Source organism: Microtus oregoni, unplaced genomic scaffold (assembly GCF_018167655.1).
Source record: "Microtus oregoni isolate MIOR12 unplaced genomic scaffold, Mior012 000011F_ref0000422, whole genome shotgun sequence".
Classification (NCBI taxonomy): Eukaryota; Metazoa; Chordata; class Mammalia; order Rodentia; family Cricetidae; genus Microtus; species Microtus oregoni.
This window is the reverse complement of record NW_024543070.1, coordinates 42,377,167-42,401,386: the sequence shown is the minus strand read 5'-3', so window position 1 is coordinate 42,401,386 and position 24,220 is coordinate 42,377,167. Positions and strand designations below refer to the sequence as shown.

The 24,220-nt window shown below is 39.0% G+C and overlaps 1 protein-coding gene across 4 annotated transcripts in view; it reads right to left on the bottom strand.

Moving 5' to 3' along the window:
• LOC121453262 (N-acetyltransferase ESCO1-like) overlaps nt 1–24,220 on the bottom strand; it is a 76,079-nt gene that overhangs the window by 12,917 nt on the left and 38,942 nt on the right. For 3 of the 4 annotated variants that reach the window (XM_041659863.1, XM_041659861.1, XM_041659862.1), the window contains 4 exons: nt 22,432–22,546; nt 20,273–20,404; nt 10,581–10,670; nt 52–195 (listed from right to left, as the gene is read on the bottom strand). In XM_041659863.1, the coding sequence (XP_041515797.1) occupies nt 52–195; nt 10,581–10,670; nt 20,273–20,404; nt 22,432–22,546 (481 nt within the window). Of the gene's footprint in view, nt 1–51; nt 196–10,580; nt 10,671–11,214; nt 11,337–20,272; nt 20,405–22,431; nt 22,547–24,220 lie in introns of those variants that run through there. The other variant, XR_005974988.1, reaches the window with a different exon arrangement.

Here is a 24,220-nt window from a genome sequence, read left to right as displayed (position 1 = left end):
AGCTAATTTAGGTATCAAACTATTTCTAAGCACTCTTTAGAAGTTACTTACCCACTGGATATGTTCTGCAATCAAGCAGCCGACTACTTTTTTGTCATTAGAAATAAAGAGAAGTGTTTTAGTTCTGGAATAGCACATTAATGGAGCCTGTTGGAAACCCAAATCGTTGTCAACCATCTCTCTAATTTCATCAACCTGCCAAGTAAAGAACAAGACTTTTTTAAAAACATTGTATACAGGTGTAAAAAAAAAATTCAATAAGATGAATATATTATTCCTAACCAAATACTCCCTAAGGAGTTTTTGAGACAGAAGTCTTGTTCATTCTGTTATGTACCTCTGGCTGTCCTGGTGCTCAATAAGGAGCCCAGGCTGGCCTTGAACTAGTGGCGATTGTTCTGCCTCAGTCTCCTGAATACTGAAATCATGGTTGTATGCCACCACACATTATAATTAAAAGGCTATACACATTAAAAGGCTGGAACTCTTTTACATGTCTGTACTGATTATTAACTCACTGATTTTTAAGCACTGGAAGCAACTTGGTAGAAAGAGGGAAGGCACAGAGGTGTTGCCAACCCTAACGGTGTGGGAAACAAGGGTGAGCAGGAGTACAGCACTAAGCCTGTGAGAGCACTGAGACTTTCTCAAGAGGAGCACAATGTGTAGAAATGGCTAGAGCACACTGAATCTTAGCCAGCAAGATACTGTCCGCCCCAAGCTTTAGTTAGAACTCTCAACAGTAAAATGAAGGGAACAGAAGAAAGAAATTCATGTTCACTATCTGGCAAGCATCTAAAAGTGAGACACACCAAGAACTATAGTCATTTCAATCCAATATCCCTTGGAGTATTATAGTTCTTCATTTTGCAAGTGGAAGAAACAAACTCAAAAGTGACATAATTTATGTCAAACACTAAACATCTAGAATATCACGGAGCAGAGGTCTGAACCCCAAACATTAACATGGCATCAAAATGCTTCTTCCAAGTTCAAGCTACCAAGTTGTAGGCACTGAAAAAAAATAACAATTATGAGACAGGTGGTGGTGGTACATGCCTTTAATCCCAGCACTAGGGAGGCAGAGACAATCAGAACTCTATGAGTTCAAGGCCAACCTGGTCTACAAAGCAAGTTCTAGGACAGGCTCCAAAGCTACACAGAGAAACCCTATCTCAAAAAACCCAAAAGAAAAAATTCACAAATCTACAGGGACGTGCACACTAATTCCCACTCAAGTTTAAAGAATATAAATAGCCAGGTTGATGGCTTATCCCTTTAATCCCAGCACTTGCAAAGGAGGCAAATTTCTGCTAGTCTGGGGCCAGCCTGGTCTAATTTAAAAAGCAAGTTCCAGGTCAACCAGGCTGGCCAGTGAGACCCCAACTGGGGCAGGGGTGGGGCAGACAATGTTGCAAATGTTTCATCTAATAACCATTCATGTCATTGAACCTAAAGTGCAAATAACCTCTAGAGTGGTTCATATTCTTGCTTCTTGTACATACCAGATTGTGCATCCCTTAGTCAACAATGAAAACTCACCCCCTCATAATTTCTAAAATTTTATATTTTATAAGAGCATCTAGAAACATTTGATTCCGGGGAAAACTAAACTGAATGCTGGAAAACGGAAGGCGGAATAGGGAGAAGCCATGTAGCTCCGCTGGAGAAAGATGCTTTACCACAGCCTCGTGGCAATACACAGTGATGGAGGAAGGTCATTGGCTAATAAAGGAACTGCCTTGGCCCATTTTATTGGTTAGAGGATAGGTGGGAGGAGTAAACAGAACAGAACGCTGGGAGGAAGAGGAAGTGAGCTCAGTCTCCACAGCTCTCCTCTCGGGAGCAGACACTGGAGAGAGACGCCATGCCCCACTCCTGGGATGAAGCTCCGACCCAGGATGGACATAGGCTAGAATCTTCCCGGTAAGCGCACCTTGGGGTGCTACACACAGATGATTAGAAATGGGCTAAATTAATATGTGAGAATGAGCCTAGAAGAGAATGGGCCAAGCAGTGTTTAAATGAATACAGTTTGTGTGTTGTTATTTCGGCCATAAGCTAGCAGGCGGCTGGGGTGTTGGGGACGCAGCCCCACCGCCGCTCTTATTACTACAGAATGGCGCCCCACGTGATGGACTAAATCCACTTAAAAAATCTGAGAAGACTTAAGAATAAGGGAGCGAGAGTTTAACACAGATTTTTGCTATTTGTTGGTGGCGTGCTGTAGAGAGATTTCCTGATTTGGCAACAGTAGCAGAAAAAACGCTGTGTCATTTTAAAGTGCGACTTCCTGAGGCTGTGCCGCCATTGTGATCTCTGTCTGGCTCCTGCGGGAGACAGAGCTTTTGAATAGAGCATTTGGAGTAAAGTGCTACGATTTGTTTGATGGCAACTAGACTCGCTGTGTTCTTGGGTCTGCTCTGCTTGTTAGAGGCAAGCATGCGCTTTCTTCTAAGAGAAGCTTCCTGACTCAGCTTTAGCTGCAAAGCCTGCAGCTCATTAAGAGGTCCTGCCACGAAACACTTAAACGGTGTTGACGAAAAGCTGAACACATGCTTTTCGGTTTTCAGCCGTAGCAGGAAAAAAGCTGTGCCGTTTAAAAATGCCGGCTTTCTGGGCTGTCCTGCCAGGGCAAACTCTGACTGTTTGAGGCAGGAGGGCCGGCTACCGAGAGAGGACTTGAGTGTTGTCTGTTGTAGCTCGCTTGCTGGCAGGGACCTTGAAATGCCATACAGTTGTTGCAGTAAACATGGCTACAGCCTGTATATCCGCCATGAGGCTGGAAAGCTAAGGAATGGACTGGATCTAGCTGGCAAAGCCACGCCTTTAGTCCTACTGAGATTGCTTGGTAAATTAAAGATTCATGTGGTCAGAAAAAGAGAGATATACAGTAAAGAGAGATTCAAAGACAGAGAAAATTTCTGAATGGTTTAAAGTGTGTTAAAAATATATGCAGACTAAAAGTTGAAGTTCTTAAAGTAAAAAAACAAAAAAAGGAAGAGAGTTGTTGTGTGTGGTAGCACACGCCTTTAATCCCAGTGCCTAGAAGGCAGAGGCAAACAGATCTCTGTGAGTTCAAGGTGTAGTAGCTTACACCTTCAATCCCAATGCCTGGGAGGCAAAGACAGGCGGATCTCTGAGAGTTCAAAGACAGCCTGGTCTACAGAGTTACTTCAGGTCAAAGATACAGAGAACCTGTCTCAAAAAGCAAAGAGTTAAAAGCAAAAATAAACGAAATAGAGGTTAAAACAAAGCTGTACAAAGATGGAAAATACACAGAGAATCTTGATACTGTATGCTATTATGCTCTCTTTGAATTATTTGAATGCTGAGGAAGGAGCAACAGCTGCTAAAAGATTATTTATTTATAAATACTGCTGAACTAATCCAACATAGATATTTTGAATTTGGATCTAAGGATATGATACTTTGGAAAGGAGTTTCTTATTTTGTTTTCATAGAGGATGAGACGCTGTTCATTTCTTCTATTCCGATTTGGTATGATGGACCACGTCCTCCTGAATGGTTCCTGTGCACGCCTTCAAAAAATTGCTTCGCTCAACTGCCAACTGAGATGAAACTAGCACACAGGTTATACCATGAAAGACCTAATTAACAACACACCCATTCAGCAGGAAGCAGTTTGGAAAGAAAAAACTGCACCCATATTCCCAAATATGGTTTATAAACGTTCTTTTACATTTTAAGGGGGATATGACATAGATATAAATAATTTACATTAGTATAGATTTTGCTTTATTGATAGAGGTTTAAGGTCAATTTTGTTATATGTATAAGTGTTTCTGATTTTGATTAAGGTATTGTGATTGTGTAGTTCATTTAAATATGTACTGTATAATTAAGAAATATAGGTTGTTAATGGATAATCATCGATAATAGTAAAGCTTGTAATCATGTTAGTTAGATTTTCTAGATATATAGAGATATATTTTAGATAGACATTCTTCATGTCTTTCAAAGATTACAGAATAGGACATTTAATGTTTTAATAACTGAAGACTTTTCATGACAATGAGACACTCTGCTCCTGGCAGCACCAATGTACTTCAAGAGGAAGATGGGCTTCGAAGAGGCACCTTATGGAGTTTGATAGCCATTTGGGCAAGAAACTGCTCTTGCCTGGACTATTGCATAAACTGGACACAGAGAACCCGCAGAAAGAGGACTACTGAACTTGCCTAAGGTGAGATGATCTTTCGGGGTTCCTGATTCATGAAAGAGTCTGCGAGACATTCTGCAGGACACAACAGATAGTGACTGAACTGACTTTGAATTTTCCTACTTTATGGAAATGTCTGCAGGATACCATGGGCCTGAAGGCTGAAGATGGATGCCCCAACGGTACAGAGGAACTTTGGATGACCAGGCAGCAAGATGTCTCTGTCATTTCTAGAGTTTTAAAAGTTGCTTTTTTCTTGTTTGCTTAGGTAGTATTGTATCTTTCTGGAGTCTTTGATGGAGTTAAGAATAGTTAGTTATAGTTTTCCTTAGTTATGATAAAGATTATTGTAACTTTTACTTTTGTTATATGTAATTTTGCTATGTTAAAGTTAAAGCCTTTTTTTTTTTGTTTAAACCAAAAAAGGGGAAATAATGGAGGAAGGTCATTGGCTAATAAAGGAACTGCCTTGGCCCATTTTATTGGTTAGAGGATAGGTGGGAGGAGTAAACAGAACAGAACGCTGGGAGGAAGAGGAAGTGAGCTCAGTCTCCACAGCTCTCCTCTCGGGAGCAGACACTGGAGCCATGCCCCACTCCTGGGATGAAGCTCCGACCCAGGATGGACATAGGCTAGAATCTTCCCGGTAAGCGCACCTTGGGGTGCTACACACAGATGATTAGAAATGGGCTAAATTAATATGTGAGAATTAGCCTAGAAGAGAATGGGCCAAGCAGTGTTTAAATGAATACAGTTTGTGTGTTATTATTTCGGCCATAAGCTAGCAGGCGGCTGGGGTGTTGGGGACGCAGTCCCGCCGCCGCTCTTATTACTACAACACAGATTAAAGGAGATGGGCTAGTTTAGGATATAAGAGACAGAAATATGTCTGAGCTATGGGCCAAAGAACAGTGCAAATAATATGGTTTCTGAGTGATTACTTCAGAGCTGAGCAGCTGGGAACAAACAAGAGGGCTCCTACTATAAATTGGTGCACCAACATGGTTGACTAAATCCATGTAAAACGTGAGAAAGCTTAAAAATTCATTCTCGAAACGAAAGAACAGAGTTAAACACAGCTTCTAGGTAGCGAGCATTTTGCTGGCAGGTGCCACAGCTCCTTTTAAGAGAAGTCTTCCTGATTCAGCAATAGCAGAAAAAAAGTCACATGGTATTGAAATGGCGGCTTTTGTGGGCAGTGCTGCCAGTACAAACTCTGACGAGGTTTGGCTATGGAACGTTTGAATGGGGTTTGTGACCAGAATGCTACAACTTGCTTGATGACAACATAGACCCACTGTGTGTCTGAAAATGGGGCTGTGAGCACGGCTTGCACTAACTAAACAGACCTCCGCCCCGACATGTTGGACTGGACAGAGCCAAAAGATAAAGCAGCCATAGAAGCACTTCACATTTTAAGAAATGCTCCTGGACAAAAAAAGAATTACAGATATACAATAGAACAGATTCAGACATTAAAGAACTCTAAATGAGTCATAATGTTGGATAAATGTACGTAGGCTTGGGAAAGAGAAGAGTATATAGAGTTATTAAAAAAATGGTTTTAAAAAGAAAACAAAGCAAAGTCTTTAGAGAGACAGAGTACAGACAGTCATAGATTAAAGGAGTAAGATAATAAATATTAAAAAGTAATAGAGTAAAAACAAGCCACACAAAGATGGAATATACAATATATAGGGCTGGAGAGATGGCTCAGTGGTTAAGAGCATTGCCTGCTCTTCCAAAGGTCCTGAGTTCAATTCCCAGCAACCACATGGTGGCTCACAACCATCTGTAATGAGCTCTAGTGCCCTCTTCTGGCCAGCAGGCATACACACAGACAGAATATTGTATATACAATAAGTAAATATTTTTTTTTAAAAAAAGATGGAATATACAGTATATTATGTATATTATTGTGTTTTGAATTTTTTGACTTATAAAGGAGCTAAGTAACCAACATATCTACTTTAAAGGTATTTTGACTTCAAAATTTGGGTCTAAGGATATGTTGCTTTAGAAAAGAGGTTCTTATTTTATTATGACAGAGGATGAGAACCTGTGAAATCCTTCCAGACTAATGAGGTTTGATGGACCAAAACCCCCTGAAAGGTCTCCAATAAACAGCCCCAAAAATTACTTTGCCCAACAAAATGCAGGAAGCAATATGGAGAAAACTATGTCCAAACAACCAAATATTGTTTATAAAGGTTTGTTTACATTTAGAGGGGGATATGCTATAGAGATCAATGCTTTGCATTGGTATGGATCTTGGTTTTTGATACAAATTTAAGGTCAAGTTTGTTACACTGTGTATAAATATTTCTGCTCTTTATTAAGGTATTGTGTTTGTGTAGCTCATTTAAAAATGTAATGTGCCAGGTTGTGGTGGTGCACACCGTTAATCCCAGCACTTGGGAGGCAGAGGTAGGCAGATCTCTGAGTTCGAGGCCAGCTTGGTCTACAAGAGCTAGTTCCAAAACAGCCAGGGCTACACAGACAAATCCTGTCTCAACACCTCCCCAAAAATAAGAATGCAATATATAATTAAGAAATATAGGTTAACAGATAATCATCTATAATAGTCAATCCTGTAGTCAGTCATGTTAGATTTTCTAGATGTACAGAGATATATTTCAGATAGATAGGCATTCTTCAAACCTTTCAAGGAGTTCAGAATATGGCATTTAAAATGTTTAATAACTTAGGACTTTTCATGACAATGAGACTCTTCTGCTCCTAGAAGCACCAATATACTTCAAGAGGATGATGGGCGCTGAAGAGGCTCCTCATGGAGTTGGATAGCCAAGTGGGCAAGAAACTGCTCTTGCCTTGACTGCTTGATGGTATGCTCTATGAACTGGACATGCAGGACCCACAGAGAAATGACTGCTGAATTTGGTGAGATGATCTTTCAGGGTTCCTGCTTCATGAAAGAGTCTGCTAGACATTCTGCAGGACACATAAGAAAGTGACTGACAAACTGCCAATATAGGCAGAACTGCTTTAAAAATCCCTGCTTTGTGGAAAAATCTGCTGGACACTATGGGCCTATAGGCCAAAGATGCTCCAATGATACAGAAAAACTCTGGGTGACTGTCCAGGCAGTAAGATGTCTCTGTCATTTCTAGAGTTTTGGAGGTTGCTTACAATCCACTTCCTGTTTAATTAGGTAATATTATATCCTTCTGGAGTCTTTGATGCAATTGAAGAATAGATAGTAATAATAGATAAAGCAGATATAAACACTGTAACTGTAATTCTTGCTTGATACCTGTTTTGTAATATGTAATTTTACTAGGCTAAAGTTAAAACCTTTTTCTGTTATGTATATAACAGAAAAGAGGTGGTGATATAGGATTCCCCTCTATATGCTGTGATTAGCATTAATGAATAAAGAAACTGGCTTGGCCTGATAGAATAGAGAAGAACTAGGCGGGGAAAACTAAACTGAATGCTGGGAGAAGTAAGGTAGAGTAGGGAGAAGATATGTAGCCCCCCTGGAGATACATGCCAGAACTTTACCTGGTAAGCCACGGCCTCGTGGCGATACACATATTGATGGAAATGGGTTAGTTTAGGATATAAGAGTTAGCCAATAAGAAGCTAGAGCTAATGGGCCAAGCAGTGATTTAACTAATATAGTTTCTGTGTGGTTATTTCGGGAGCCTGGGTGGCTGGGAAACGAACAAATGGCCCCCTACAACACATCCCTAATTGATTCTTACAAGCAGTTTGCTAACAATTCCTACTGTTTTACTTTTAAAGTTATTATGTATTACTGACTAGTAATAGAATTGGTTGTAGGCTTTCCCTGAAAAGCTAAATTGAACAGATGAGTAGTCAGTAATATGATTCTTAGTAAGCAGTCTGTCATATAAGGTACTGTAGCAAAATTCCTACTCTGTATCTTGAATGATTTTTTATATTTGAATTTCCATTACTCAATAACTCTACAAACATTTGTCTTTGTACAAAGATCAATGTTTTAAATACAGGACAAACTGAACATGCTTTATGCCATTCTATGTATCATTAAGGGCTAATCTGGTGTCTGCAACTGTCTTACTAGGTAAGTGATCTAAAGACATAAAGAGCCATAGAATAAACTCCTTATATCAAAACATTAGCTATACAGATTCAATGCAATGCCTATCAAAATCCCAGCAAAATTCTTCACAGACCTCGAAAGAACGGTACTCAACTTCATTTGGAAAAGCAAAAAACCCAAGATAACCAAAACAATCCTGAGCAATAAAAGAACTTCTGGAGGCATCACCATCCCTGACTTCAAACTCTACTACAGAGATACAGTACTGAAGACAGCCTGGTATTGGCATAAGAACAGACAGGAGGACCAATGGAACCGAATAGAAGACCCGGATGTCAATCCACACATCTTCAAACACCTGATTTTTGATAAAGAAGCAAAAAAAAAATATCAAATAGAAAAAAGAAAGCATATTTAACAAGTGATGCTGGCATAACTGGATATCAACATGTACAAAAATGAAAATAGACCCATATCTATCACCATGCACAAAACTCAAGTCCAAATGGATCAAAGACCTCAACATTAAGCCAGCCACACTGAACCTTACAGAAGAGAAAGTGGGAAGTACACTTGAACGCATTGACACAGGGAACCACTTCCTAAATAGAACCCCAGCAGCACAGACACTGAGAGAAACAATTAATAAATGGAACCTCCTGAAACTGAAAAGCTTCTGTAAAGCAAAGGACACAGTCAACAAGACAAAACGACAGCCTACAGAATGGGAAAAGATCTTCACTAACCCCACATCAGACAGAGGTCTGATCTCAAAAATATACAAAGAACTCAAGAAATTGGACACCAAAAGATCACATAATCCAATAAAAAAAATGAGTATAGAACTAAACAGAGAACTCTCAACAGAGGAATCTAAAATGGCTGAAAAACACTTATGGAAATGTTCAACATTCTTAGTCATCAAAGAAATGCAAATCAAAACAACGCTGAGATTACATCTCACATTTGTAAGAATGGCCAAGATCAAAAACACTGATGACAACTTATGCTGGAGAGGATGTGGGGTAAAAGAAACACTCCTTCATTGCTGGTGGGAGTGCAAGTTGGTACAGCCCCTTTGGATGTCAGTGTGGTGAATTCTCAGAAAATTAGGAAACAACCTTCCTTAAGACCCAGCAATACCACTTTTGGGTATATATCCAAAGGATGCTCAATCGTGCCACAAGGACATGTGCTCAACTATGTTCATAGCAGCTTTGTTTGTCATAGCCAGAACCTGGAAACAACCTAAATGCCCCTCGACCAAAGAATGGATAAGGAAAATGTGGTACATTTACACAATGAAGTACTACAAAGCAGAAAAAAATAACGACAGCTTGAATTTTGCAGGAAAATGGATGGAGCTAGAAAACATTGAGTGAGGTAACCCAGACACAGAAAGACAGTTATCACATGTACTCACTCATAGGTGGTTTTTAAACATAAAGCAAAGAAAGCCAGCCTACAAACCACAATCCCAGAGAACTTAGACAACAATGCAGACACTAATGGAGACTTACATAGATCTAACCTACATGGGAAGTAGACAATATAAAAAGACAAGATCTCCTGAGTAAATTGGAAGCAAGGGGACCCTGGGGGAGGGCTGAAGGAGGAAGGGGAGAGGTAGGGAGGGGAGCAGATAAAAATGTAGAGCTATATAAATATATGGACATTAGCTATATTTTCAAATAATAGGTGTTTCCTTAGCCTCCCTTTCCGGTGACATAATCTTAGATTTAAAGACGTCCAATTGTAAATCTAAAGAAAATATAGCAAATAAATTAATTCCCTTGTGGTTCTAGACATTTTGGACACATACTAGAATGCAACTAGGTTTTTAGATAAATAAAACTCATATCCACATTAAGAACTTTCTGTAAAAGAAAAAAGTAATGTGAGAGACAAAAACAACAATACTAAGTCCATTATTTATAAATGTAATGTTTTTTTCTTTTTGCACTAATGGTGACTGAACTCAGAGATTCACAAGTAAGTTTATGCCATCATCCCTTTCAAAACACCTTGTATGACAAAAGATACTATGCTTCATTACCTAATTCATTTTTCACTAAAGTAAATGCTATGGAATACTTAAGGCATATGCATGCCTTCCAGGTACTCACTCAATGGATTGGTACTCAATCTGCCTCACATATGTTTACATAGTAAGATTGAGTATACTTTCCCAAATGAGCTGTGTTAATTTTTTCCTTCAGGTAGGCTATACTCTTTAATGCTTATTTCTTGTTTTTATAATTGGTGTTTAATGTACAAAGCCTGCAATGTATTATTCTCTTAACCTTAAGTCCAAGTTTTCTGCATGAAATGTCACTGAAAATTTACCTTTTTCAGGGCATACTTTGGATCTTCGGGAAGAACCATTATTATCCTACCATCAGGATATTCAGCCAGAATTCTTTCTTTTTTCCAGCCCTAGATATAAAAGAATATATTTTCTGTATCATACTTTATTCATTCATGTACAAGACAAAAAGTACCCCTACTTGTCTAAAAATTGCAAAACTGAATAATACATGTCCATTAATGATTAACTAATAAGGCGTGATCAGTCATCTGCTTTGCTAAGTTTACAACATATTGAATACGAGCTAATTTCTAATGCTTGTTCAGAGAGATGTCATACCACAAAATATCTAATTTATCATTTCCCATCATAACAAATTCTGAAAATCACATACCAAAAACAATCAAACCCCTTAAAGTCAGTGGATCCCCAGAACAGAAAGGGTAACTCTCCCAGACTCTGAACAAAAGAACTCAACTCTTAGATTTATTTGGAACATGGTTACCTCCACAAATTTAACACTCATATTTATGAATGGCATGCCAAAGACCTCCAGGAGGTCCCAGGTGAACTGATTAGCATGCAGTAGCCCACAATGAAAGAATAGCTTTTACTCTTATTGTTCACAACTATCAAAACCACAAGAAGGAGACTATAAAAAAATATAACTACCTTCTAAGAATCTAATAGGGAAGGAGAGGCTACGTTGTGTGTATCTGAAGTTAAACATACTCAAAAAAAGAGGTAATAAACTCTTCTTCAGATCCACACTCGTGGTGATTAATGAGCAGAACCTGCATGAAAAAAACAAAACAAAACAAAAGCCACTTAAATCTAGTAAGATGGGACTGAACCAGGTTAAAACTAGGAACTCTGAAGTTCAAAATAATTACAGAAAGAATGAGCTTTAACTAGTTCTTCCATTTGTCTTACCCAACCAATTTTACTTTAAAAAGCCTTTTTAAAAGCAATTTGCAATTATGCTTAGGGAAAAGTTCTTTTCTAGGATCGCTTCTAAAAATATAAAAGCTCAATAAAGAAAAAGGCTATTTTTTTTGATATACCATGGTAAGTCTGAAAGGACGGAAACTGATTTTCTAAGTTATCTTTTTGTTTTGTTTTTGTTTTTTTATGAAATGGGAGCAGGATCTTAGAAACAAAATTTCTACTAATAAAAATCAGAATACCTAAGATCACAGAACAAAACATTTAAAATTCACCATCTGCTTAACTTCAAGGACAAGTAAAATTCAAATGATTGATATGAACTAGGGATGGAACAATTATTTCGAGATTAAGAATCAGGCTGGAGAAACGGTTCAGCAGGTAAGAGCACCTGTTGTTCTTGCAGAGGACACAGGTTCGATTCCCAGCAACCATAATGGCTCACAACTATCTATAACTTCAAATCTAAGAGAACTAACAGGCAGGCACAGGGTGCACACATACATACATACATACATACATACATACATACATACAAGCAAAACACTCATACACAAAGTAAAACAAATAAATACGACTTTTTAAAGATTAAAGTACCAGAATAATAAAAAGATCAACCAGAATCACATACATATTTGAACATAAGGTCAACCATTTTTAAAGGCATAAAAGATAACACCTATAAAAATAAAAAAACTTAGGGGGCTAGAGAGAAGGCTCAGAGGTTAAGAACCCTGACTGCTCTTCCATAGGTCCTGAGTTCAATTCCCAGCAACCACATGGTGGCTCATAACAATATATAATGAGATCTGGATGTTCTGGAACTCACTCCATAGATCAGGTTGGCCTCAAACTCACAAAAATCCACCTGCCTCTACCTTCTGAGTTCTGGGATTAAAGGTATGCACAACCACAGCCCAGCCACATTTTACATTTGATTTGTATTTCTCATGAAAACCCTTGTCTGTCTGTGATGAGACTTGAAACTAGAACTGATAGCGTGCTAAGTAAATGTTTCCTTATGAAACTTCACTCCTAGCACAGTTTGGATAATTTTTTTCCAAGACAGGGTTTCTCTCTGTAGCCCTGGTCGTCCTGGAATTCAAACACAGAGATCTGCCAGCCTTGGTCTCCCAAACGGAGGGTGGGGGGAATTAAAGGTGTTTGCCACCACCACCCAGTTAATTTGGATTTCTAAACACTCAGTGATAGACACACCAATAACAACTAAAAAAGTTCACTGATGCCAGGCATGGAGGGGCATGCTTTATTTCCAGATCTCATGAGGACCAGGCAGGCAGATCTCTGAGAGTTTGGGGCCAGCCTGGTCTACAAAATGAGTTCCAGGACACAAAAAACTGTTATACTGTTGGGGGTGGGGAGTACACATGACCATTTATGCCATGGAAAATGAATGGGCCAAAGAAAAACAAAACAGGACAAATAAAAAAATGGAAGTACTGGCATGGTTAGAAGAAAACTGCATAATCAGTCCTGTCCAGACACCGAAGAAGGAAGATGTGACCTACCCCGCTGAAAAAGGTACCAAGCCATGTGGCTAACGTAGATAAGAACAATGGGTTAATATATGTTATAAGAGCTAATACAAAGCCTGAGCTAATGGGCCAAAATCAGCTTATAACTTATGGAGACCTCTGTGTGATTTTCTTTAGGGCTAAATGGCTGCAGGAATCGGGCAGGAAACAAAACCAACAAGCAGGCACTCATGTTACAGAATGGTGCCCACGTGGACAACTGCATCCACATAAAACCCGAGAGAGCTTTGGAAGTAATTCTAGACAGAACAGAATAGAGCATGGCTTCTTGGTAGCAGCAATTTCTTGGGTCTGCTCTGCTTGCTAGAGGCAAGCAAGCGCTCTCATTTAAGAGAGGCTGCCTGATTCAGTGGGACCTTGAAACGCAATAGAGTTGTGGCAATAAACATGGCTACAGCCGGTACCTCCACCATGAGGCTGGAATTGCAGAAAGCTAAGGAATGGGCTGGATCCAGCCATCAAAGCCACGGCTTTAATCCTACCCATATTCCTTAGTAAATTAAAGACTCGTGTAGTCAGAAAGAAAGATATACAGTAAAGAGAGATTCCAAAAAAAAATTTTTTAATGGTTTACTGTGTGTTAAAAATATATGCTGGCTTGAAAAAGAAAAAGGTTAAAGTCCTTAAAATAAAAAAAAAAGAGAGAGAGAGAGAGTAGTTCGGTGTGGTGGTACACACCTTTAATCCCAGCACTTGGGAGGCAGAGGCAGGTGGATCTCTGTGAGTTCAAAGACAGCCTGGTCTACAGAGTTATTCCAGGACAGCCAAAGATATAGAGAACCTGTATATACAGAGGAACAGAGGGGAAGAGCAATAAAAGAGGCATTTTGATAGAGAGCGCCATGATGGGGTTAAGGAGAAACCTGGTGTTAGAGAAATTGCCAGGAATTCACAGGAATGATCCCAGTTAAAACTCCCAGCAATAGTGGAGAGGGTGTCTGAAAGGGCCTTCCCCTGTAATCAGATCAGTGACTGCCCAAATTGTCATCATAGAACCTGCATCCAGTAACTGATGGAAGCAGATGCAGACACCCACAGCCCAGTTCCTAGAGTTCAGTTGAAGAGAGGAAGAAAGAATCATGATCTTTTGAACAAGGAGTGGTCAAGACCATGATGGGGAAAACTACAGAAACAGCTTATCTGAGCTAGTGGGAGCTCACAGACTCTGGACAGACACCTGGGTAACCTGCATGGGACTGAACCAGGTCCTCTGAATGTGGGTGACAGCTATGTGGTTCAATTTCTTGATGGGAAGCCCCCTAGCAGTGGGACCAGTATCTAACCTGGAAGCATGAACTGGCTTTTAAGAGTGCATTTGCTATGGTAGGATACCTCCTTGCTCAGCCTTGATACAGGGGGTAGGGACTTGGTCCCACCTCAACTTTATATGCCTGACTTTGTTCTCTCCCTAAGGGAGGCCTTACCCCTCTGAGAAAAGGATGGGGGGATGTTAAGGAGGGCAGTGGGTGGTCGGAGAAGTGAAGGGAGGAGGAAATGGGGTTGGTATGTAAAATAATTTTTTTAAAAAAATAAAAACAAAGAGTAAACACAAAATATACCATTCATATGCATTCAACTTTCAAGTTAAAATTATAGTCTCACTAGATCATGATTTCCCTGCAATATATATTTGGTCAACTATTAGTGGCACTAGGAGAATTTTTGTGATGATAAAAACATTCTGTATCTACAGTGTCCAACATGGTAACTTCTAGCAATGTGTGATAACTAAGTGTTGGGGAACTCCTTCAGCCAACATGCTTTAAGACACCAGCCCACTTTGGGTATGGTCTCATGTACTATAAATGCAGACAAAAGCGTGCATGGGCCTCTTGGCTGCTAGATTCAGTTCCAGTTCCCAGCACACACAGAGGACTGTTGATTGCTACCCTTTTTGTGAGTTTATCCCCCCAAATAAATATACTACATTCTGGGCTATTGTGGAACTCTTTTGTACACCAACAACTAAGTACTGACAACTGTGACTAAGGTACAGTATTTTTAATTTCGTGTGGCTTACTTGCTACCATGCTGGACAGCACAGTTCAGTAGTCATTTGGAAATCTGTCAGTCTTTACTCCAAGTTCCTCCTCTTGTGATCAGTCCCACAATTCCTGTATCCATCAATGCTATATTAATTCAACACAACGTACACCTTAAGCCTATTTATTTATGGCCCTCACCCCAAAATGAAATCACTGTCCCTATATCTCACCAAAATAAGATGACTTAAAAATAACACTCATGGCAGTAAGATGGTAGGGCACACCTATAATTCCAGCACTTGGGAGGCAATGGTAGGATCTCTGAGTTCAAGGCAAGCCTGGCCTACAAAGCGAGTTCCAGGACAGCCAGGACTGTTACATAGAAACCCTGTCTCAAAAAACAAGGGCCGGGAAGTGGTGGCGCAGGATTTTTTTTAATCCCAGCACTCAGGAGGCAGAGACAGGTGATCTGTGAGTTCAAGAACAGTTTTCAAAGCTACAGAGAAACCCAGTCTTGAAAAACCTTAAAACACTCATGGAGCTAAAAATTCAGCCTCTGAAAGGATGGAAAGAATTCCAAATAGCATTCAAAAATCAAAATATCACCATCTCACATATTTTTCTTATCTCATCACCTACAAACACCCTTTGCTTCTGTCACAAAGATATGGCCGTGACCCCACAAAATTGATGACTGACATTTGCTGTCTCATTAGCTGTACTATGGTAACAGCCACAGTTGGCCCTCCTACGTTTGTTCTGAAAACTCTTCTCTACCAAAGAAAACAAGTCTCTCTTCTGAGCAGCTCTTTTAACCAGTGCTTTCTGGTCACGTCTATACCCTAAAGAGACTTGACTACTCATTTAAATAGATATATACTTAGAGAATGTTGACTTATCGCTTAATAATTACTTAAATCTGTAATTGCTAGTTTTTCATTTTTTTTCAAGCTTGGATCCCAAGCATACAGAGTGTATTACACAGCCCTAAGAGTGGTTTCTCTGCAAACGGCCAACAGATTATTCATCTTCTGAGAGTGCCTGATGAATGAAACTTGAGTTTCTGATAGTGTCTGATGGCTACCTGGCTATTCCTGCTCACTCCCACACTTTAAAGAACTATTATACCTTAGTCCACCAAGAAAACAGTAGTTTCTAGGTCCAAGTCAGAGTTACTCCCAGAAACACTAAATGCTCTTTCCTCATAATTCCCAATATGTCAGATAAAACCCATTTATTAAAATGGTATCAATGAGGCAAATAAGAATATAAACAAGCCGTTTCTAATTATATTTGATTATTATAGGCATTTATTTATTTGGTTGGTTATTTGATTTCTCAAGACAGGGCTTCTCTCTATAGCTTTGGAGCCTGTTCTGGAACTAGCTCTTGTAGACCAGGCTGGTCTTGAACTCACAAAGATCTGCCAGCCTCTGCCTCCCAAGTGCTGGGATTAAAGTCTAGCTGAGTATTTATTTTTTAAACAATGTTTTTGAGTTCCAGGCTAGCCTGGTCCCACACAGTAAGACCCTATCTCAGACAAATAGTGATAAATACATAAATAAGTGAGCAAGCCGTTCCTCGTTGCTCATTGTATCTGATTATTATAGGTGTTTAATTTTTAAACAATGTTTCTAATTGAGAAGTCAGAAGGCAGAGGCAGGTAGATCTCTGTGAGTTTGTGACCTTCTTGGTCTGCATCATAAGTTCCAGGACAGCCAGGGTTATATAGAGATCTTAACTCAAAACAAGAAAAAAAAGTTTCTCATTAATTGATTCACAAAATTATCGATTTGTATTTTTTATTTTGATGTTTTCCAGACAAGGTTTCAGTTCACATCCATGGATGTCCTAGAACTCACAGTCATACCAGCCTGGCCTTAGACCCTCAGTGATTGTCATATCTTCTGCATCAAAACATGTCAAAACATGTCAAAACATGTCAAAACATGTCAAAACATGTCACCACACTCAACCATTATTTCACTTTTAATAGTTTTAACTAGCGAAAAATTTTATTTCCACTTCTTAAATACTGTAAATTTAGCATGAATTAAACCAAGCACCAAATCACTTCTCTTCCTTTACATAAAACAAAAAATTTACGCTAAATAAAATTAGGTGATTAACAAGTATTCTTTTTTTTTTAAATTTATTTATTTATTATGTATACAATATTTTGTCTGTGCGTATGTCTGTAGGCCAGAAGAGGGCGCCAGATCTCATTACAGATGGTTGTGAGCCACCATGTGGTTGCCGGGAATTGAACTCAGGACCTTTGGAAGAGCAGCCAGTGCTCTTAACCACTGAGCCATCTCTCCAGCTCCCCGATTAACAAGTATTCTATAATGCATAATACAAGTGGCTAACACTTTAATATCACAACTCTAAATATAGAAAAGAAGAAAGTAAAGGCCTTTTTATTTTTTTATTATTTTTTCAAGATTTATTTATTAAGTATATTGTGTTCTGCCTACATGTGCGCCTGCAGGCCAGAAGAGGGCATAAGGTCTCATTATAGACGGTTGTGAGCCACCATGTGGTTGATGGAAATTGAACTCAGGTTCTCTGAAAGATTAGTCAGTGCTCTTAACCTCTGAGCCATCTCTCCAGCCCATGCTTTCTTTTTTCTGGGGGGTAGGAGGATTTGGGTTTTTTGAGACAGGGTTTCTCTGTAGCTTTGAAACCTGTCCTGGAACTAGCTCTTGTAGACAAGGCTGGCCTCAAACTCACAGAGATCCTCCTGCCTTTGCCTCCCAAGTGCTGGGATTAAAGGCGTGCGCCATCACTACCCAGTGCTATATATATAGCTATATATATAAAATAAATTATATATATTATAAAATAATAATGCAATGTTTCAAAATAGTCTCTACCTCAAACATTTCTCTTTTAACTTTTTATTATTATTTTAGAGGCAAGGTTTCTTTGTGTAATCTGACTGTCCTAGAACTCACTTTGTAGTCCAGGGTGGTCTCTAACTCACAGAGATCCTCCTGCCTCTGCCTCCTGAGTGCTGGGATTAAAGGTGTGCACCACCATCGCATTTCAAAAGGGCAAAAGTTAATGACATCAATATGACCAACTGCTAAATTCAATTTCTTCTCTTGAACTTATCTCAAAATAAAACAATCACTAGCTGTACTCCCTAGTGTTCCTTCCATCCATCTGAGGAGTGACAAAGGCTGGACCCAGGTTACTACAGTACACTGAAGCATTACAGGACACCCAAGACCTGTGCAGGTGATGACTACACTTTGTACTCTAAAACCATCTTCTCCCAGAACCTTGAAAAAGCCTCTGCTATTTCTTGAATGAATTTTTTTCTGTTCCCCTCAGAAATCAAGAATTTTCTTAAAATTAAACCTTTTAAATAGACGATGGTGGCGCACGCCTTTAATCCCAGCACTCGGGAGGCAGAGGCAGGCGGATCTCTGTGAGTTCGAGACCAGCCTGGTCTACAGAGCTAGTTCCAGGACAGGCTCCAAAGCCACAGAGAAACCCTGTCTCGAAAAACCAAAAAAAAAAAAAAAAAAAAAACCTTTTAAATAGAGTAGTCTTTTTATATTTTTAAGAAACTAAATGAGATAGACAGTGGTGGCACATGCTTTAATAACAGCACCCAGGAGTCAGAAACAGGCTCATCTCTGAGTTCTAGGTTAGGCAGAGGTAAACAGAAAAACCCTGTCTCAAAAGAGGGAAGGAAGGAAAAGAAAGAAACTAAATGAACATGAGAATTAAATACTTTAAACTGAATACAAAGGACTTGTATCTGGTTCACTCTGTAAAATTAGACAGCTAACAGCACCAGTTTCTTTTCTAGATGTACAGATGTTAACAGCCAAATTGTTGTGGTGCACACCTTTAATCCCAGCATTCAGTAGGCAGAGCAGGAGGATCTCTATGAGTTTGAGGCCAACCTTCCATAATGAATGAGGATAGCCAAGGAAGTTACACAGAAAAACCCTGTCTTGAAAAAACAAAAAACAATAGCAAAGAATGTTAAGAGCCAATTTAGAAAGGCCTAAACTGCAAAGGATAAACCATCAAATTATAGCCTATATCCATGCACACACATTCTATTTTACTTAGTGAAGTTGTAGGAGGTAGTATGTGTGGAAATATATGTGAAATAAGGAATTATAAAGGATAAGCAGAGTAGGGAACCAAAAAAGAAGGTCTCACATAGCCTGGGTAGCAGTAACACTGGAAAAATGATAAAAGGTTCAACCATGAAGGAATGAACATAAACCACTGAACTAAAGCCAAGTACATGAATTTACACAGGAGGCTATTAAGACCTTTAAGTGATCCAGTACCTAGTACCTAATGAAATGAACTAGTGAGCTAGCTCAGTTCAGATATCCTGGAGGTCTTATTAATGTCAATGTACAGTACATAAGGTATAGAATTAAAAAAAAATCTCAATTACAGGTAAACAAATTATACTAAATTATAACTTTACAAATGGCTGAATTGATCAAAACTGCGAACAAATTTGCTTTTTCCAGAAGCAAATATTAAACAAACCTATTATGCCTTAAATGCACTTATGATTTCGTACTCAAATATAATTTACATTTAACTTTGTAAAGATAAACTCTAATAACAGGAAAGAGTCCCCAAACCACCTATTTGACAAGATATACATTATAATCTCCAAATACAGATTTTAATAAGATACATGAACATTTATTATAGATTGATTCACAGTAATTATTAAAGTCAAAGGAAAGTTTTAAGAACTATGCACAGCTGGGCAATGGTGGCACATGCCTTTAATCCCAGCACTCAGGAGGAGGACACAGAGGCAGGCATATCTTTGAGAGTTCAAGGCCAGTCTGGTCTATAAGAGCTAGTACCAGGATAGGCTCCAAAGCTACAGAGAAACCCTGTCTCAAAAAACAAAAAAACAAAAAAAAAGAAAGAAAAAAGAAAAAAGACCTATGCACAAGCTAATTAATACAGTCAGAAAGTTACAATAACTTTTTAAAAACCAATTACACTGAAAAACATAACCTAAGTTAAAAATCCCACAGTAGCAACCTGTTCGGAAAATTCCCTGGATTTTTAATTGGCTTTGTTTGAAAGGAAATCAATATCCATGCATGTCATGCATGCTTTGTATATATTATTGATCTCTAAGAAAAAAAAATTTCAACAACTTAAATTTGGCAATTCATTTCATTAAAAGTCTAACCTAATTACCTGCAATGTATGCTTTAATTCACAAAGTCTACTTACCACATACTTCACAGCACTTATAAACTGGTTGTGGAAAAGTAGGTGCTGGGTTTCATCTTCTGGATTTGAAGCTGTATAAAGCATTCCACAGATATTACAGGACACTGCTCCAAACCTTTTGTGTCCAGCATCCTATTTATAAAAAACAAACAATGTTTTCTTCCTTGCCAAAGTAACTATTTCTGAACACAGTGTCAAAACTATGTGAACATAAAACAAGAATTGCTTAATTTATAAGCAACATTTAAATTAAGATATCGAAGTCTAAAATCTGTGTGCAGTAAATCTGTGCTCTAACTTCCACATGGACACAAGAGCATCCCCCCTCCACCCCCCGATCATAGTTATACTAAATTAAAATTTTCATCTAAACAGCTAGTACACTGGTACAAGTCTCAAATCCCAGCCCTTGAGTTTGCTGGTAAGGGAGCCTCGCTGAATTGATGAGCTCCATGCTCAGTGAAAGACCCTGTCTCAAACACTAAAGAGAGAATGACTAAACACCTTCCAGAATCTGTCCCTCACACACAGATTCATACCTGCAACACACAGTCCATTTTAATAACCTGTGGACTTGTTCAAGAGCTTACTACATTTAAAAGAACTGAGAAAATATGTATCAATATAAACTTAGTCCAAAGGTACCATATAATAAAAAGTCTATACAGGAAAGCCAATTTATATTTCATATTTAAAATAATTACAAACTAGCAAAAATAATGCATTATTGCATCTACCGGGACCCACATGGAAGAAGAAAACCAATTCCCAGCAGATGTCTTCTGACCTCTATTGAGGCACTATGGCACAGGCACCTGCACACACACACACTAAAACTTAACTTAAAATTTTTGGGAGGGGTTGGTTTTTTGGGACAGGGTTTCTCTGTGTAGCCATGGCTGTTGCCCAGCAGTAATGGTGCACACCTTTAATCCCAATACTTGGGAGGAAGGGGCAGGTAGATCTATGATAGAGGCCAATCTGGTCTACAGAACAAGTTCCAGGAGAGGCTGCAAAGTTACACACAGAAACCCTGTCTTGAAAAAAAAGCAACTAGCCGGGCCACAGTGGTGCACACCTTTAATCCAAGCACCCGGGAGGCAGAGGTAGGCAGATTTCTGTGAGTTCAAGATCAGCCTGGTCTACAAGAGCTAGTTCCAGGACAGGATCCAAAGCTACAGAAAAACCCTGTCTCATAAACCAAAAAAGAAAAAAAAAAGAAAAGAAAAGAAAAGAAAAAGAAAATAAACAAATAAATAAGAAGGGGGTGGGGGGAGTTAACCCTGGCTGTCCTCAAACATGCTTTGTAGACTAGACTGTCCTCGAACTCAAAAGAGATCCACTTGCCTCTGCCTCCTAAGTGCTATGATTAAAGGCGTGCACCTCCACCACCTAGCTGGTAGTACCTGTTTAATTCACACTGTTATACAACCTCTCAAACTTTTTTCATTGCAAAACTAAGCACTACATCTATTGGACAGTAACTTCCTATTCTCCCATCCCTTCAAATCTCTAGTGGTCGCCATCCTACTTTCTTGGCACCTCGGTGAGTAAAATCCCATGGTCTTTTTCATGACTGACTTACTTCACACAACATATGGCCCTCAAGGCTCATCCGTGCTGCACAAGTGTAGGAATCTCTCTTAAGGCTGATAAGTAACCACTGTGATTATACATTCATCTACCAATGGACAGCCAAGTTTCTACTATCCTTTGGCACTGTATGGACATGTTATACAAACAGTTATTTGTACTAAGTTCCAAGTCATTTTAATATTTAAATAAACTTCTGGGAGGAGGTAGTGCTCAAGCTACTCATATTATTATTATGGGAAGAGGAGACTATAATAACACCAGGAATGCATTCGATAATAAAAATTATAATGATCAAGAAAGAATTAATTTGTACTTTAAGAACATTGTACCGGACTGTTGTACACTCTTTAATCCCAGCACTCAGGAGGCAGAGGCAGGCAGATCTCTAAATTTGAGGCCAGCCTGGTCTACAAAAAAAGTTCCAGGACAGCCAGGACTGCAAAAGGAAACCCTGTCTGCTTGGGGGGGGTGGGAGTAGAAGAAAAAGAAAAAAGAATCTTATATAAATAATTCATTTACAACCACACTTATTGGTAATAGTAATAGGTAAGTTGTATACTTACTATGATCAGCTGTTTTTCATCCACTTTCTCGGATTCTTTCAGTCTCAAGGCCTTTGGAATTGTTATCTCCAAATGAGAATTATACTTTAGCTGAGAATGATTTGATGGTATATCTCTTTAAAAAAATTATTAGATATTATATATCTATATAATGTCAATCATTAAAGACAAGAACTCATTTCTAACAAAAAAATTTCAACTTCAAGGAGGAAAAAAGATAACCTTTTAAAAATCAAAGTGAGCGGGCTGAGCAGTAGTGACTGAGCGGTGGTGGCACGTGCCTTTAATCCCAGCACTCAGGAGGCAGAGGTAGGCGGCATCTTGTGCTGGTAGGCAGCTTGTTCAGGCAGCAGACACATCAAACCCAGGTACCCAAAGAACCACTTGAGAGCAACGAGCATGATGAGATGTGTTGCTTGAGGTGGAGTGCTGGAGGGCACGCTGCAGTACCCAGAGTCTGGTCATCTTTCCCCCATCAGGCATGGGATCCCCAAAATGCTTCTGACTGACAGAGGAAACCCAAAAATAACCTTGCTAGCACCCATGCTGGCATTGTGTGACTGTAACTATGGTGATACAATCTGTTAACTACTTATGCCATAACATGTGACCCAGATCTCCTCCAATGGCACACAGAACACAATGATTTTGAACCCATGTATATTTTTTTTTCCTCATTAAAAGTTCGAAACCAAAAAGAAGGGGGGGAAAAGAGAAAAAAAGAAAGAAATCCTGGCATTTGCAGCCACACATATATGCCCAGAGGATATTGTGTTACATGAAATTATCAAGGGCAGAAAGTAAATAACTGTAAAATCTCACATTTGGAAGGTAAAGGTTAACTTCAAAAAATAGTAAGTTGCCAAAGCTAGAAAGTGAAAGAGGAGACTGTTGTCAGACTGGAGCGGCTCCAGCTGAAAAGAAGAAATAATTTCTAATATTCATAGCACATAGGGCAACTGTGTCTTTCAAAATAGCTCTGACTGTCATTGCTTCCTACACAGAGAAACGACATGTTTGAGGTGGTGACTATGCTAGTTACTCTCATTCAATCATTATACGAGATACCTATATTCAAAGAGCAGAGTGTATCTCATAAGCATGCATTATTATGTCAATTATAAACTTTTAAGTCAAAGCCAGGATCTGTGTAAGTTCGAGGCCAGGACAGCCAGAGCTACAGAGGGAAACCCTGTCTTCAAAAACAAAACAAAACAAAACAAATGCTCAAAAGGAAAAGAAAGCTACTAATTATCAAGAAACAAAACTGCAGGGTCTACTGTTGCTTGAATGTCTTAGGTTTTGTAGTTTTAGGCACCTAAATTTTTAAAGACTATTTGGTGGTCAGGCAAGTAAGTCAGACTCACTCACTTTCCTTTCCTTAAAGCGCTCTCACACATCTATACCATCCAGTGCTTCAAAGAGTGAAGGGAAACAACTCTTACTACTGCTGGCAGCATAAATCAGAAAAAGCAGAATGTCGATTAAATAGATAGCTACTGAAGAAACCAAGAAATACGCTCACAAGGAAATCAAAACAAAATTTAGAGGTAGGAAAGTAATATGCTCAGAACACATTAGCTTTAAAAGAATTTTTTAAACTTGACAGTGATGGCACATGACTTTAATCCCAGCACTCAGGAGGCAGTCAGGTAGATTTCTGTGAGTTCGAAGCCAGCCTAGTCTACAGAGCTAGTTCCAAGACAGAGAAACCCTGTCTTGAAAAAACAAAAAAACAAAACAAAACAAAAAGAACTTTTTAAAAAGGTTACTACTTGAATAGGCACAG